Source organism: Balaenoptera acutorostrata, chromosome 8, assembly GCF_949987535.1.
Source record: "Balaenoptera acutorostrata chromosome 8, mBalAcu1.1, whole genome shotgun sequence".
In the NCBI taxonomy this organism is placed as follows: Eukaryota; Metazoa; Chordata; class Mammalia; order Artiodactyla; family Balaenopteridae; genus Balaenoptera; species Balaenoptera acutorostrata.
The window spans coordinates 18,803,013-18,815,508 of record NC_080071.1 but is presented as its reverse complement, the minus strand read 5'-3'; the positions used below and the strand labels follow the sequence as shown (position 1 = coordinate 18,815,508).

Below are 12,496 nucleotides of genomic sequence, written 5' to 3'. Positions count from 1 at the left end.
TAACATTCAAATCCAAATAAGGCCAGTCGAGAGCAAAGGTCACTATCATTTTGAAGGTGTCTGGCAGCTTCCATGAAATGAACTGAGAGGCTTAATCCACTCCCTAGTGGATATAATATCACATCATGAGACAAACCCAGGACTACCAATTGGAATACTGCATAATATTTAGAAGCACAAGTATTAGAGCTAGACTGACTTGCATTCAATATCATGGCTCCAACATGAATGAGCTATGGGAAGGAAACAAAGTCACTGGGCCTCAGTTTCTTCATCTATAAAATGGGAATTACAAAATAAAACTAACAAAGTTGTTACGAGGAATCAGAGATAATGTAAGCAATATGCTTAGCAGAGTGTGTAGCATAAAACGTGCTCAATAACAGTAGAGCTTTAAAAAATAAAGCATGCATAACCCACTGCAGACAAATGGAGAGATTAAACTCTGTGTAGCAACAGCATGTAGTCAAAAAGACTGAATGGTGCCTGAAGCTGAGTTTCTCTTTCACATTTCATCAGTATAGAAGAGAGTACTGGGTTTCACCAAAATTCCTTGGAAAAAATACAAATTTGAATGTCTTTACTTTAGATATAGACATACTCTAGCTAACTAGCACTCTACCAGGACGGAGGGTAATTCCTCATATACTCTGAGGCCTTCAGTCCAGTAGAAATAAGAATGAAAAGAAACCATAAAGAATCATTGCTGATTCATTGCTTTTAAAATGATAAGTTGATAAGTAAGAAATGTGTGATAGAGGGTGAGCACCGGGAAATAAATGAAGTACATGAAAGAGCTGTCAATTCTGCTTTTACCCTGGATATTTGCTACCTGGAGAATTTGTAATCTCAAGAGTCCCGAGAGCACCAGAGGAAAAGCCTGATTTACAGTGTTCACATATTAATTTCAATCCGCTTTTACCAAAACTCAGAACTGACAAAAACTCTTTGTTAGTTTCACCAAATAACCTGACTACCAAAAGGTATGTTAACCGAAAAGACCTCTGTAGACCAAGCAGGTCCCAGCAGGTATTACCAAGTCTCCTACCTATTAATAAGCAGAATAAAAGTGATGGATACAGGCTCAGTCTCTGCTCCAGTCCAAGGCTCATTTCACTGATGGAAATCTCCACCCACGATATGGACACAAAAGCCTTTTGGAACCTACACCTGTTCCCAGCACATCCCGTATAAGCAGTTAGATTTCTCGTTAGTGCATTTGAACTTTAAGAATTTGGAAACTGTCAACTATAGCTCTCTGCTCTTGAATTAATTTGATTTCTTGCCCTAACAATCTAAACTTCCTGTTCTTATGGCCCAGTATAAACCTACTTTTAACAAATATCATACCCAGGTAAATGTGAAATGAAGCAGGATTCATTAACAATAATCAATACATTAAAATACAATCATACCCAGATGAAGCTCCTCCTACTTTGCAAAAAGATGAAAAAAAAGCTGAAATTGAAATGCATTTTGAGTACTTAAGTATGGATATTAAACAGGGCATGACTATTTCTTAAACAACTATGTTTGAGTGTTGTGTGTGTGTGTGAAAGAGTATAAATTTAGCCACACAGATTTCAATTACGTGCATTTAATACATTTATACTATTATTATAGCTATCCAAAGAGAATCTACTCAAAATGAAATTACATCCATTATTTGAAATTAGAAGAAACTAAAACTATACAGTATGGATCAATCAATTAAACTAGGAGAATCCCCTAAACCATTTTTTAAAGCAGTTTGTTTGTTTGTAAATGTGTGATCACATAATGAAAAAAATTATTTAGGGAAAAAGGACTCATAGATGCTAGTGAGTCACCTTAAGACAAAAATTGTGTCTTTGCATGTCCTCCATTGAAGCCAACATTATAGGAGATTCCCGACATAAACAGATGAAGACTAGTTTCAAAAATCTTAAACTTTCTACCTTAATATAGAAAGATTTTCAAATTGGTACCAGCATCAAAAACCCTGAAAGCACCTATTACTAATTCATTTTGATTTAAAACAATCATGAGTGGCATACCAGATATATAACAAGCTTTGTAACTGAATAAAGAATCCTTACCCGTAAGGAGCTCCAAGTAAGAATCTATCTTAGACTATTACCTATTGTATAATGTTGTGATATACTGGACCAGCATTCTAGGGGACTACAAAAGATAGCTGGCTTCTGAAGTATAAATAGTATTTTGCCAAAATGAGAAGTTGGGGGAAAGGACATCCCAGAGCAAGACTTCAACCTAAGTAAACAAGGCATGAAGGTTTAAAAATGCATGACCTGGGGCTTCCCTGATGGCGCAGTGGTTGAGAGTCTGCCTGCCAATGCAGGGGACACGGGTTCGAGCCCTGGTCTGGGAAGATCCCACATGCCGCGGAGCGGCTGAGCCCGTGAGCCACAGCTACTGAGCCTGCGCGTCTGGAGCCTGTGCTCCACAACAAGAGAGGCCGCGATAGTGAGAGGCCCGTGCACCGCGATGAAGAGTGGCCCCCGCTCGCCGCAACTAGAGAAAGCCCTCGCATAGAAAAAAAAAAAAGAAGACCCAACACAGCCAAAAATAAATAAACTAATTAATTTTTTTAAAAAAAGTGTATGACCTGATTTGGAAATAGTAAGTAATGCAATATGATTAAACTATTGAATGCACATAAGTGGAGTAATTGAATATAAACCTTCAAAGACAAGTCGTGGAAAGCCTTAGATTCCATATGAGATAGTTTAAAATTTTTCCTGAAGTTAACGATGAGATATCAAAGGGATATTTTTGTGCAGGGAAGTGATGATCAGAACCATGTTTTAGAGAGTTCTGATGGAAGGACCAGACTGGGTGGGGACAGAGACCTAATATATGGAAGCAAGTTAGGGGGCCAGTGCAACTCTTTAAGTGAAAAGTGACACAGGTGTGACCCAGAGTAATGAAAGTGAGAGGGGATTTACAGGATACTTCAGAGTGAGCATTGATGGGAGTTGGAGTGGATGTGGAAAGAGAAGGATCAGCAAAGAGAAGCATGCCATTTCTAGCCTGGGTGACTAGTTGGATGATGAGGCTATTAACTGAGATAGGAAATAATGTTGGGAAACTTCTGAAACTAGCACGGATTTAAAAGAAATGCATTATACCATCTATGTCCACTGGAGAAAATGCTATGGCATCCAAGTTAAAAGAAGGTACTATGACATCCAAGTTAAAAGAAAGCATGCTCAGGTTAGCACTGGAAAGAAGTAAACTTTGGCTTTTTCAATTAAAACAAGTATACTTATTCTTCTTAGCTAAATCCACTGTCAATACTCCAGTTTCCACATAATAACAGCTCACTAAATTTCTTAGAACACATACCTCTATCCTCTCATTTCTCTGATTAATTATTTCCTATGGATATCCTAGATCTGTAAATCAGATCTTCCCAAGCTCTAGAAATTAAATAGCGATGCAAACATTTCATACTCTTCTGGAAGAGCATATGGGTGTTTAGAGCTCCCATAATAGCACTCCAATCTTGCCATTAGAAAGGACCAGAAAAGGACGGTATTTGTTTCATGTGGATGTGGAAAGTAGAGGGAAAAAAGGCAACTTCTTCCTACTGTGTTATAACTTGGCCCTCATAAACCTTCTAGAAGAAGTGGTCAGCACATAAGAGTTAGAGGCGGCCAGGTGTGAAGATGAGTCAGACTGGACACATGGCAGTTACCCAGTGACAGCTGGAATGGTTTGGGAGATATAAAAGTGGGAGGATAAACTTCATAAGTTACCTTCAACGTCACAACTCAAGTAGTTACGCACTTCATTCAAAATGAAGTTGATGTCTTCTTCGGAAGGAATAGGATGGTGTGTGACGTCAGTTGGAGTGTCAGTAGTGCCAGCGATAGTCATCTTTTGCCAGGGTAAGAAGAAAATAACTCGCCCATCACTGGTCGCTGGGTCAAGAAGTCCCATGCTCTCTGGGCTGGGATAAAAAGAAGGGTCATATATTTCTGAAATTAGCTGAAGTTTGCTCTTAATCTGCATTCTAAAAACTATTTTATTCACTAATTCTCATATAAACAAACAAGAAACACATGAACTGTTACTTGTATTGCCACTACCCTAATCTAGAAATTCCTAAAAGAAAAAATAATTCTGGTAACACAAAAGGAATGGGGCAAGTGTGATAATAATAATAATATTCCACAGCAGAACTCAGGCCTCCCTACTCAGTAATGCAAGGTAAATTAAGTAAGTGGACTTCAATTTCCAGTTGTTTGGGTTTTTATATCCCTTGGACCATTCACATCAGATAATGTCAGCAGGATAAATGTCTATAATTTCTTTCATGATGGTCAATGAAGGCTAGCTCGTCAACCTTTCCTCAAGTCTATGAAAAGTATTTTCCTGGGACATTTGACATCTGGCACGTCTTTCAGTTCAAGGTCTCAGAAGTACATGAGAAAAGTGAAGGGTCTAACTTTCTAGAAACTAAAATGTAATCAAAAAGTTCTTTACTCCGTTGTGCCTGAATAAGCTTGCACCACTTCACCAAATATGAGATTGCTTACTTTATTTCAATTTTACAGAAATCTCAAGAAGCGCATCCATGAGAAAAGGGCTCAGTTTTCTACTACTACCTAAATAACAGTGTACTGGGATATAAGGTCAAAAAGGAGAGTAATATCTTAGCAATGAAAATCTTTAAATAGGCAGAAGATGCTGGTGTATTATGCTGCTAAATCAAGGTGCAAGGACGCCTCTTCCGACAGACTATGTAAAACCTTCAAAAATGTTAATCAAGAATTTTTCTAATACCTGCTTAGTATCCTAAAACCAAATTGTGAAACACACTTGAAAGAACAGGCAAGTGTAAATAAACGTTAACAAAATCTGTTCAGCTCTATTATTAAATCATTAGAAACTCTTGTTTTAATGTATCCATGAACCATTCTAAAATTGTGGAGGTCCTGCTAAAGCAGTAGAAGGAATCTGCAAGTGTCCCTTTTAAACAGTTGAACACTACTGATCTTCAGACAGCTGTTTCAATTTGACTGAACTCTCATAAGGAGCCAATGTTAAAGGTATTTTCTGTGAATATATTTTTAGCTTCTATTAATAACATTTCTTGAATAGGAAATATAATTCTATTTGGTTTCAAGAAATCCCTCTTAAACCCACATATTTTAAAGGGCATACGGTCAACTATTTATGCTTATCATTCCTTTAAAATTACAAAAAAAAATGAAACTCAGATTCAAATGTGTAAGGATGAGAGTCTAAATACTGTTTAAAAGCAAAACAAAAATGGCTTTTTTATGAAAAAGAAACCTACAGTCAGCTTAGCTAATATATCTTCTTCATTTAAACCATAAGGAGTACTAATATTTCTTTGCAAAGACCCATCAGCCCCATGAAACGCCTGCCATGTCCGCACAGCCTTGCAGAAAGAAATCACTATCTGCAGCCTACATGAGACACAGGAGAGAGCAGGCCTCAGTTATTCTATTTAGCACATGCAAAAAGCACCACAGAAGTGTGTCAATCATTTAAACCTTCAGCTAAGATCTCATCTTCACTCAGGGTTACTTACAGGAAATAATTTTACTTTTTAAAAATACATTGAAAACTACAAATATGGAGTATTTTCAGTCTCTGTATGCCTATATTTTTTTCTTTGTATTTGCCATAAAACTCTCTAAAGATCTTAAAAGAAACTAGTTAAAATATGTTTTGTAAGCACCTAATTTGATCCTGGGTTGATATGCCCTTAGATTAAATAAGTCACCTTGTGATTAGAAATTAACTCATGAGTTCAAACTTTTAATTTGGTAAATAGTGCTATATTGAAACAAAAGGATAAATTCCATATTCTAATATTTAAGGAACAAATTACATGTTGGTATATTTTATATATCATCATTTTATGGACCAGATATCATATTATGTGTCTAACTCAATAAACTTGATCAACATCAGCATAAAATTATAATATTCAGCAACTGAGACATGAAATGCTGTTAGAAAAGCACAACTCCTGAATCTTTTAAAATCTTTCAGTGCAATAAAAAGCAGTTTAAAGGGTGAACGTGATGGTTACCAACACACACATAACTGGACCCTGTAGAGAATCAACTGCTTAAGTGAAGACATATGCGTCAAACATAAAATTAACAAGCACAGAGGGAAGCCAAAGCTATTAATGAATGGTATAAAAATTTAAGAATCCACTTGGAAATACCTCTCATCGGTTCTAAATTACCTAATTCATAACGCACCCTTAGGGAAAAGTTTGTTTTCTTACAAATGATTAATTCTGCAAGGTGGCACAAAAGTTTGAAAATGACTATCAACTATAGTGATGGTATATACAATGCGGTGAGGCATAGGTCTTTTCTCAATATGTATAATTCACTTGACATCAGCAGGAAAAGCTGGCTGCTAATTTACGTGTGTGTCTAGGATTAGATCTAATGAACATTTTTCTCATGCAGGCCATTGCCGTCCTGAAGTACCCTTATTTAAACTGAAATCAACTTATTGTTAACTACTTAGCAATCAGTGTTGGAGCTAGCAGTATGCACACACGTTACAGAAAAAAAATTGACCTTTCGTCAGCAATAAAAAGCATCTGTAGGCTAAAAGGAGGAGATGATTATTTTCATGTATTTCAGTCATTTGGTGTATTGTTGCTGCTTTTGTAAGAGCATCTACCCACAACTCTGATGAAAATTCCAGATTTGCTCTTAATGCCTTCTTAATGTTCTTAGTGCCTTCAAAAGTAAATGATTTCTGTGTGTTGAGTTTTATGAAATTAAAACAATCCAGAATGAGAGAAAGAGAGAGAGAGAGAGAAAGCTGCTACCATGGCACAAGATAATTCCACATGTGGAATATTAGTTAGGGTCATAACAAGCTTAATAAATTCCATAAAGATACCCTGAAAATAGCCCAACAGGATACACTGCATACCTGGTCCTCACTCTCCATTTAGCCGCCTAAAGTCAATAAATCAGTGGCTCCTGAACTCGTTGCATTGCCAAACTGATCAGGTTCTACTTGAAATGCTAGGCCTTAAGTTATTATCAGCTGGTTTATAGGGCAGCACCAGAAGGTCTGACTCATCTCTGAAGACCTAGTAGAACCCTTGAGTTATAAGTGTTGAGTGAGATTGAGAAATCCAGAGAACCATTTCAGGCTGAGATCTCCTGACCCCAACCCACCCAAGAGAATGACTTGATATGGAAAGTAAAACATCCCTCTGGGATGCCAGCGATACAGCTGCTCAAGGTCAGTGCTGAAAGAGGGACCAAACGCTTAACCCAGGCTGTAATCCCAAACCAAGGGACTCATCTGAAACAGAGCCTGAACAGGAACTGGGCTGCCAGACCACTCCTCTAAGGTTTCCCACACAATGTGTAGTGGTTGTAGTTCAAGGTGCTAAAAATGGAGATATTAATTCCTCCCAAAGTAGAATGAGATCACCTGCATCTTAGACTGAAATAGACCCAGCTGTGACTAACACTTTCATGACTTATAGGCAGGGGCCCAAAGCTAATGCCTAATTTTTAGGATTAAGAAAGGTATTCTGTTTTGAAAATACTATTATACATGCAGGTGCTATATATTTATATTTCTTAAAAACCACCTAGCTGCTCTGTTATTAGCATATTATAAAGCATAGTACAGGACATATGTGTAGCACGACTTCCTTCATGAAAAAAAACTTAAAAGGATATACATTTCTGCAAATATAAACACAAAATTTTATGGAAGGAATCGGAAGGAAGTGTTATCAAAAACTGAAGTTGGGGGCATGAGGAAAAGAGGGAGGCTTTCACTTTTCATTTTATGTCTTTCTATTTTTCTATAGTGATTATTTTTGTTTATTTTTGTCTACAGGGGTTATCTTGGCAGTAAAATGAAGAATCACATTTTGTTTTTATATTTTAATATCTATATATTTAAAATTGCCTTATAGGTATTATATTAAAATTTTAATTAAAAAAAGCAACAATCTCAATTTGGGCAAGTTATCACAAAAAAGTTAGTAGGATTCATTCAAAAAATATTTACTGGTCATTATTATGTGCCAGATAACATACCAGGAGCTGGGGATATATCAGTCAAGAAAACAGATAAAAAGTAAATAAAGAATCATTGTCAAAATGTATACAAATAGGTACTATCATGAGATAAGAAACCAGAAGCTGAAATGAGCAGCTTCCCAAAGTCACAGAGTTAGCAAGAGGTAAAGTGATGAACAAGCCAGGAAGTTCTTTACCAAGGTATCACCTGAAGTTACTCTTCATACTGTCTTTGTCTATGTACTGGAAAGAACAGAATGCCTTCCCATTTTAATGATAGGCAAACTAAGGTTTGCAGAATAAAATGGCTTGTCCCAAACGATGTCATTATTAAGTGGCAGAAATAACACAGGGAATAATACAGAATACTAATAAGTGTCCTCTGACATCATGCGACAATAGTGAAGAAGATACGAAACAGAATGTACAGGAGAATATGTTGAATCAAGTAAGATCTAAACAAATATAAGGATTATGGTGATGTGTGTGTCTATAGTTTAGGTATTACATCTGTACTCTACGAAACGTTAAAAAAAAACAACTCCAAAGCACTTACAAACTAGCTGGCCTTGCATATTTTTACCCAACACAAAATAAATGTATATAATTGGGTCTGGAACTAGTTTTGAAAACTTCTCTATATACAAGAAACATTTGCAACATGTACATATATTTACTTCTCTCCTTTTCATTTGAACTAAACTTCTGTTAGCAGTTTTTAAAACTCTATTAAGCACCACTGCATAAGTTTTTATTATTGAGACTGGAAGCGCCTTGGTTTCTCCAGTCCTAAGTGAAAATACTAATGACTGTCTACCAATTACACGTAGACATTTAGAAAATGACAAAGAAACCTTGGAAGCTGGTGGATAAGAAATTTCATTAATATTCCTCTTGGTAGAAGTGTAATATCTTTCTCATTAGAAGTGTGTTTGGTACAATTAGGTATATCCTGGACTCTCTTCAAGAAGACTTAGTTACTGGAAAACTGATAATTAATAAGGCAGTATCATCTATTACATAGCAGGATAGCATTCTAGAAGAATGCAGATATTAAATGAAATATCATGGATCTGTACATCTGTTTTATCAAATATGAAAAATGTATATATCTTTTATGGAAAGTTATTAAAATATGGAAGAGATAGCTCTCATCCTAACCACATTACCTAGAAATTACCTTTTTACCCATAATCACATCACCTAGAGATAATCACCATTGGTATTTAACATATTTCTTTTAATCTCTTTTCTATATACTTATATGATGCTTAGATCGTGTTACACATACAATCTTGTATCCTCCATTCTAAACTAACATTGTATCACTAGCGTTTTCTTAGGACACTAATGTTATTTATAATTATAATTTTTAATGAACATATAATACTCCCTTGTGCAGGTACACCATAATTTACTTATCCATTCTCCTAAGGTTAGAAACTGAAGTGGTTTGTAATATTTCTCAACTACAAATAATGTCTTAATGAATACCTTGAGCATCAATCATTATTTCACAGAATTATGTACTAGTTTGCCTATTAAATTTACCACATGTGGAAATAAAAATGTTCCATACTCAGCATAGACACACGAATTTTTCCCCAGATGTCTTGAAATGTACATGAGGGGTAATAATTATCAATTTCTTAGTTAGGATCATATAAATGTTTCTTTTCTAATTTATTAAAAATAAAAAAATATTAAAAATTCAAACACACACAAAAATCTCAGTTTCATGTGCCCATCACCTAACTTTTAAATGATTTTCAATTAATAGCTGTTCTTATTTCACCTCTATCTGTTTCTCTACCTGTGATTATCTTTGTTAATATGATAAATCAGAAATAATAACCAATTTTTACTTGCTATAGTATTTTTCAAAACACATTTCAAAAGTTATAAACAAGAATACTTGAGTGGTCCTCATTTTCCGATTCTTCATAAGCAAATCTGGGTATTTTATGAAATTAACTTTTTAGTGTCTTAATGAAAATGTCCTTTACGGACATTTTTGAAAAATTATTTTTAGGGTTTTAATGAAAATTAAAATTCAGAAATAGTAAGGCTTAGCCTCTGACGATAAGTACACTGAAAAAAGTACAAAAATAGATCCCAAATCACTAACTCATAGAAAGGAGTATTGCCATAAAAGCTAAGAAATACACAAGCCTGGTTTGTATTTTGTGCTTTGGAAGAGGTTTTTTTTTTTTTTTTTTTTTTTACTCATTTCTTCTCATTTTGAACAGTGAGCTAGACCATCTATTAGTAAGAAAGGTGTGCTACAAGAATAAATGTAGACCATTTCTTGCGGCCCTCGTTCTCTGACGACGATGGCCGAGTGGGAACACGGGTACCTGTAATAACCAGGCATCACGATGTGGACGCCAGCACTGGGCTGGCAGATAGCTGCGGCATCCTTATCATCCATTTTGCGCACGATGTCTGTGAAAGGTCCCGTGGCATTGATAACACACTTGGCTCTTACATCAAATTCCTCCCCTGTGAAAGAAAGCAGCGTCAATCACACACCCCGTTTGTTTCTCTGCTCACTGACGCTTTGGATTATTAATTCATCTCTTAACTTAACCTATGGTGGAGTATACTGTATGCCACACTAAGTGACACGGGCAACCAGAGTCATTGAGAAGCCACACAAAAGGTGTGCATGTGAGTAAATTTATTGAAACCAAGTCCAAACCGCAGGAAGAAAAACATGCCACTTTTTCATTTCAGCTCTCATTCTAGTTTGCAAAATGCCCGGCATTAAAGTGCCAAATAGGAAGAAAGCGAGTAAATTAGCCGCTTTTTCCTTAAAACTCAAATGTGTGAGCAGTGTTGCTGTGAGATGATATATTTCACAGTGCTGGTTTTGAAGGAAACGATGTAATTTTGAAACTTCGCCCACACGGCCATAGAACTGGACGGGCATGAAAATCTCACCAAAGTTAAAGTGATTGACTTCAATGACATGTAAACGCACTGCTTATGTCACCTAAATGATACTCTGAAACTTGGCACATTAGTGAATTTTCTTAATAACATGTTTTTGTAAAGAAAACAGAATGCATTCATAGCTGTGGGAATTTTGTGGGCATTTATTATTATCATGATCATCATTATTGTTTAACACAAAGAGGAAAAATTGCCAGGTCCTACAAGGGAAAATTTTCATGTGAAACCAGTCATTGTTGACAATAAGGAATATAATTAATAGGACTCTGAAATCTCATTTCAATAAAAGAGAAGCGACAGAAAAATTATCATTCAGTCTTTATATAGGCAAGGCAAGATGCTAGGAAATCCCTCCCTGCCTGAGCCTTCGCATACCTGTGAGCACGTCCTTGCATCGCGCACCGCTCACGCGCTCCTTCCCTGTCTGGGGGTCTGTCTTCTTGAGCAAGCTCACGACCTCCATGTAATTGGCCGTGGCAGCCCCATACCTGGCAGCAGTGAGAGCAATGGCAAGGTTCATCCGTGCGTCGTTGTGTTGTCCTGCAGCAGGGGAAAGCATCAGAGGAGGGACAGGAGTCACCTCGAGCCACAGACTGGTGGTACAGAAGTGTGTCACAACAGATATGTCACATCTGTCCCTGTCTCCCAGAATATACATGATGGCTAGTCAGCTCTATAGGGCATTATTTGAAAATACATGGTCGTTCTCGGTCAGGCATTTACCTGCCATTTCTGCAAGTGCACTCTGTGTACCACAAAAGGACGAAAAATCTCCCTTTTCTACAGAGCTCACATCAATTATTTGAAAGTTAAGAAATAAGTAAGTATTCTCTCAGTTTGGGAACATATGTATATGTCAGACTTTTCCTAATACAGACAACCCGTATGCAAGAAAGTGAAGCAATTCAAAACTTCAGAATATTTGATACCCCAAGTGGTGCTGATGAACAATGTTTATGACCATGTGCTCCATCTAATATTCAAAATCAAGAGCTTAATCTTCCATAGAGAATCTCTCGGTATTCTATAAAAGGATTTTTCTTGGTTTGAATTTTGATCAGAGCCCCTTAAAATGTAACACTTTTTTTAATCGTACATAAAAGGTAAGAAATTAAGCAGGGCAAAATTTAATTACAGAACAATTCCTACCTGTATTGTTAAAGATTTATTGCTGAAAAATCCTAGTTAAAGAAAACTAAGGGGGAGGCGAAGGGGGGAAAGATGATTAATCACTTTAAAATACTGGCATCACTAGAGACTTTTTCTATTTATTATTGCCAGTGGAGTTAACGCTGACCAGGAAGAATTACTCTACAGCACAGGGGCCAGGTTCTCTGTGCCCTGAATAATTAATTACCCAGGGCTAGATGTATTGAAGCAGCGTTCAAATTCCCACACATTGGGATCAGTTCTATCAAGATAATACTGATAAAGGGATGAATTTATAATGGATATTGTTGTTGGTTTATGTTGCCAGCATA

At 36.4% G+C, this 12,496-nt stretch overlaps 1 protein-coding gene across 5 annotated transcripts in view; it reads right to left on the bottom strand.

The window, feature by feature from the left end:
* The window catches only part of GPD2 (glycerol-3-phosphate dehydrogenase 2), a 138,768-nt gene that overhangs the window by 24,699 nt on the left and 101,573 nt on the right, over positions 1-12,496 (bottom strand). For all 5 annotated transcript variants that reach the window (XM_007183100.2, XM_007183102.3, XM_007183101.3 and 2 more), the window contains exons 7-9: positions 11,391-11,555; positions 10,418-10,562; positions 3,762-3,955 (exon numbers count right to left, since the gene is read on the bottom strand). In XM_007183100.2, the coding sequence (XP_007183162.2) occupies positions 3,762-3,955; positions 10,418-10,562; positions 11,391-11,555 (504 nt within the window). The remainder of the gene's footprint in view (positions 1-3,761; positions 3,956-10,417; positions 10,563-11,390; positions 11,556-12,496) is intronic.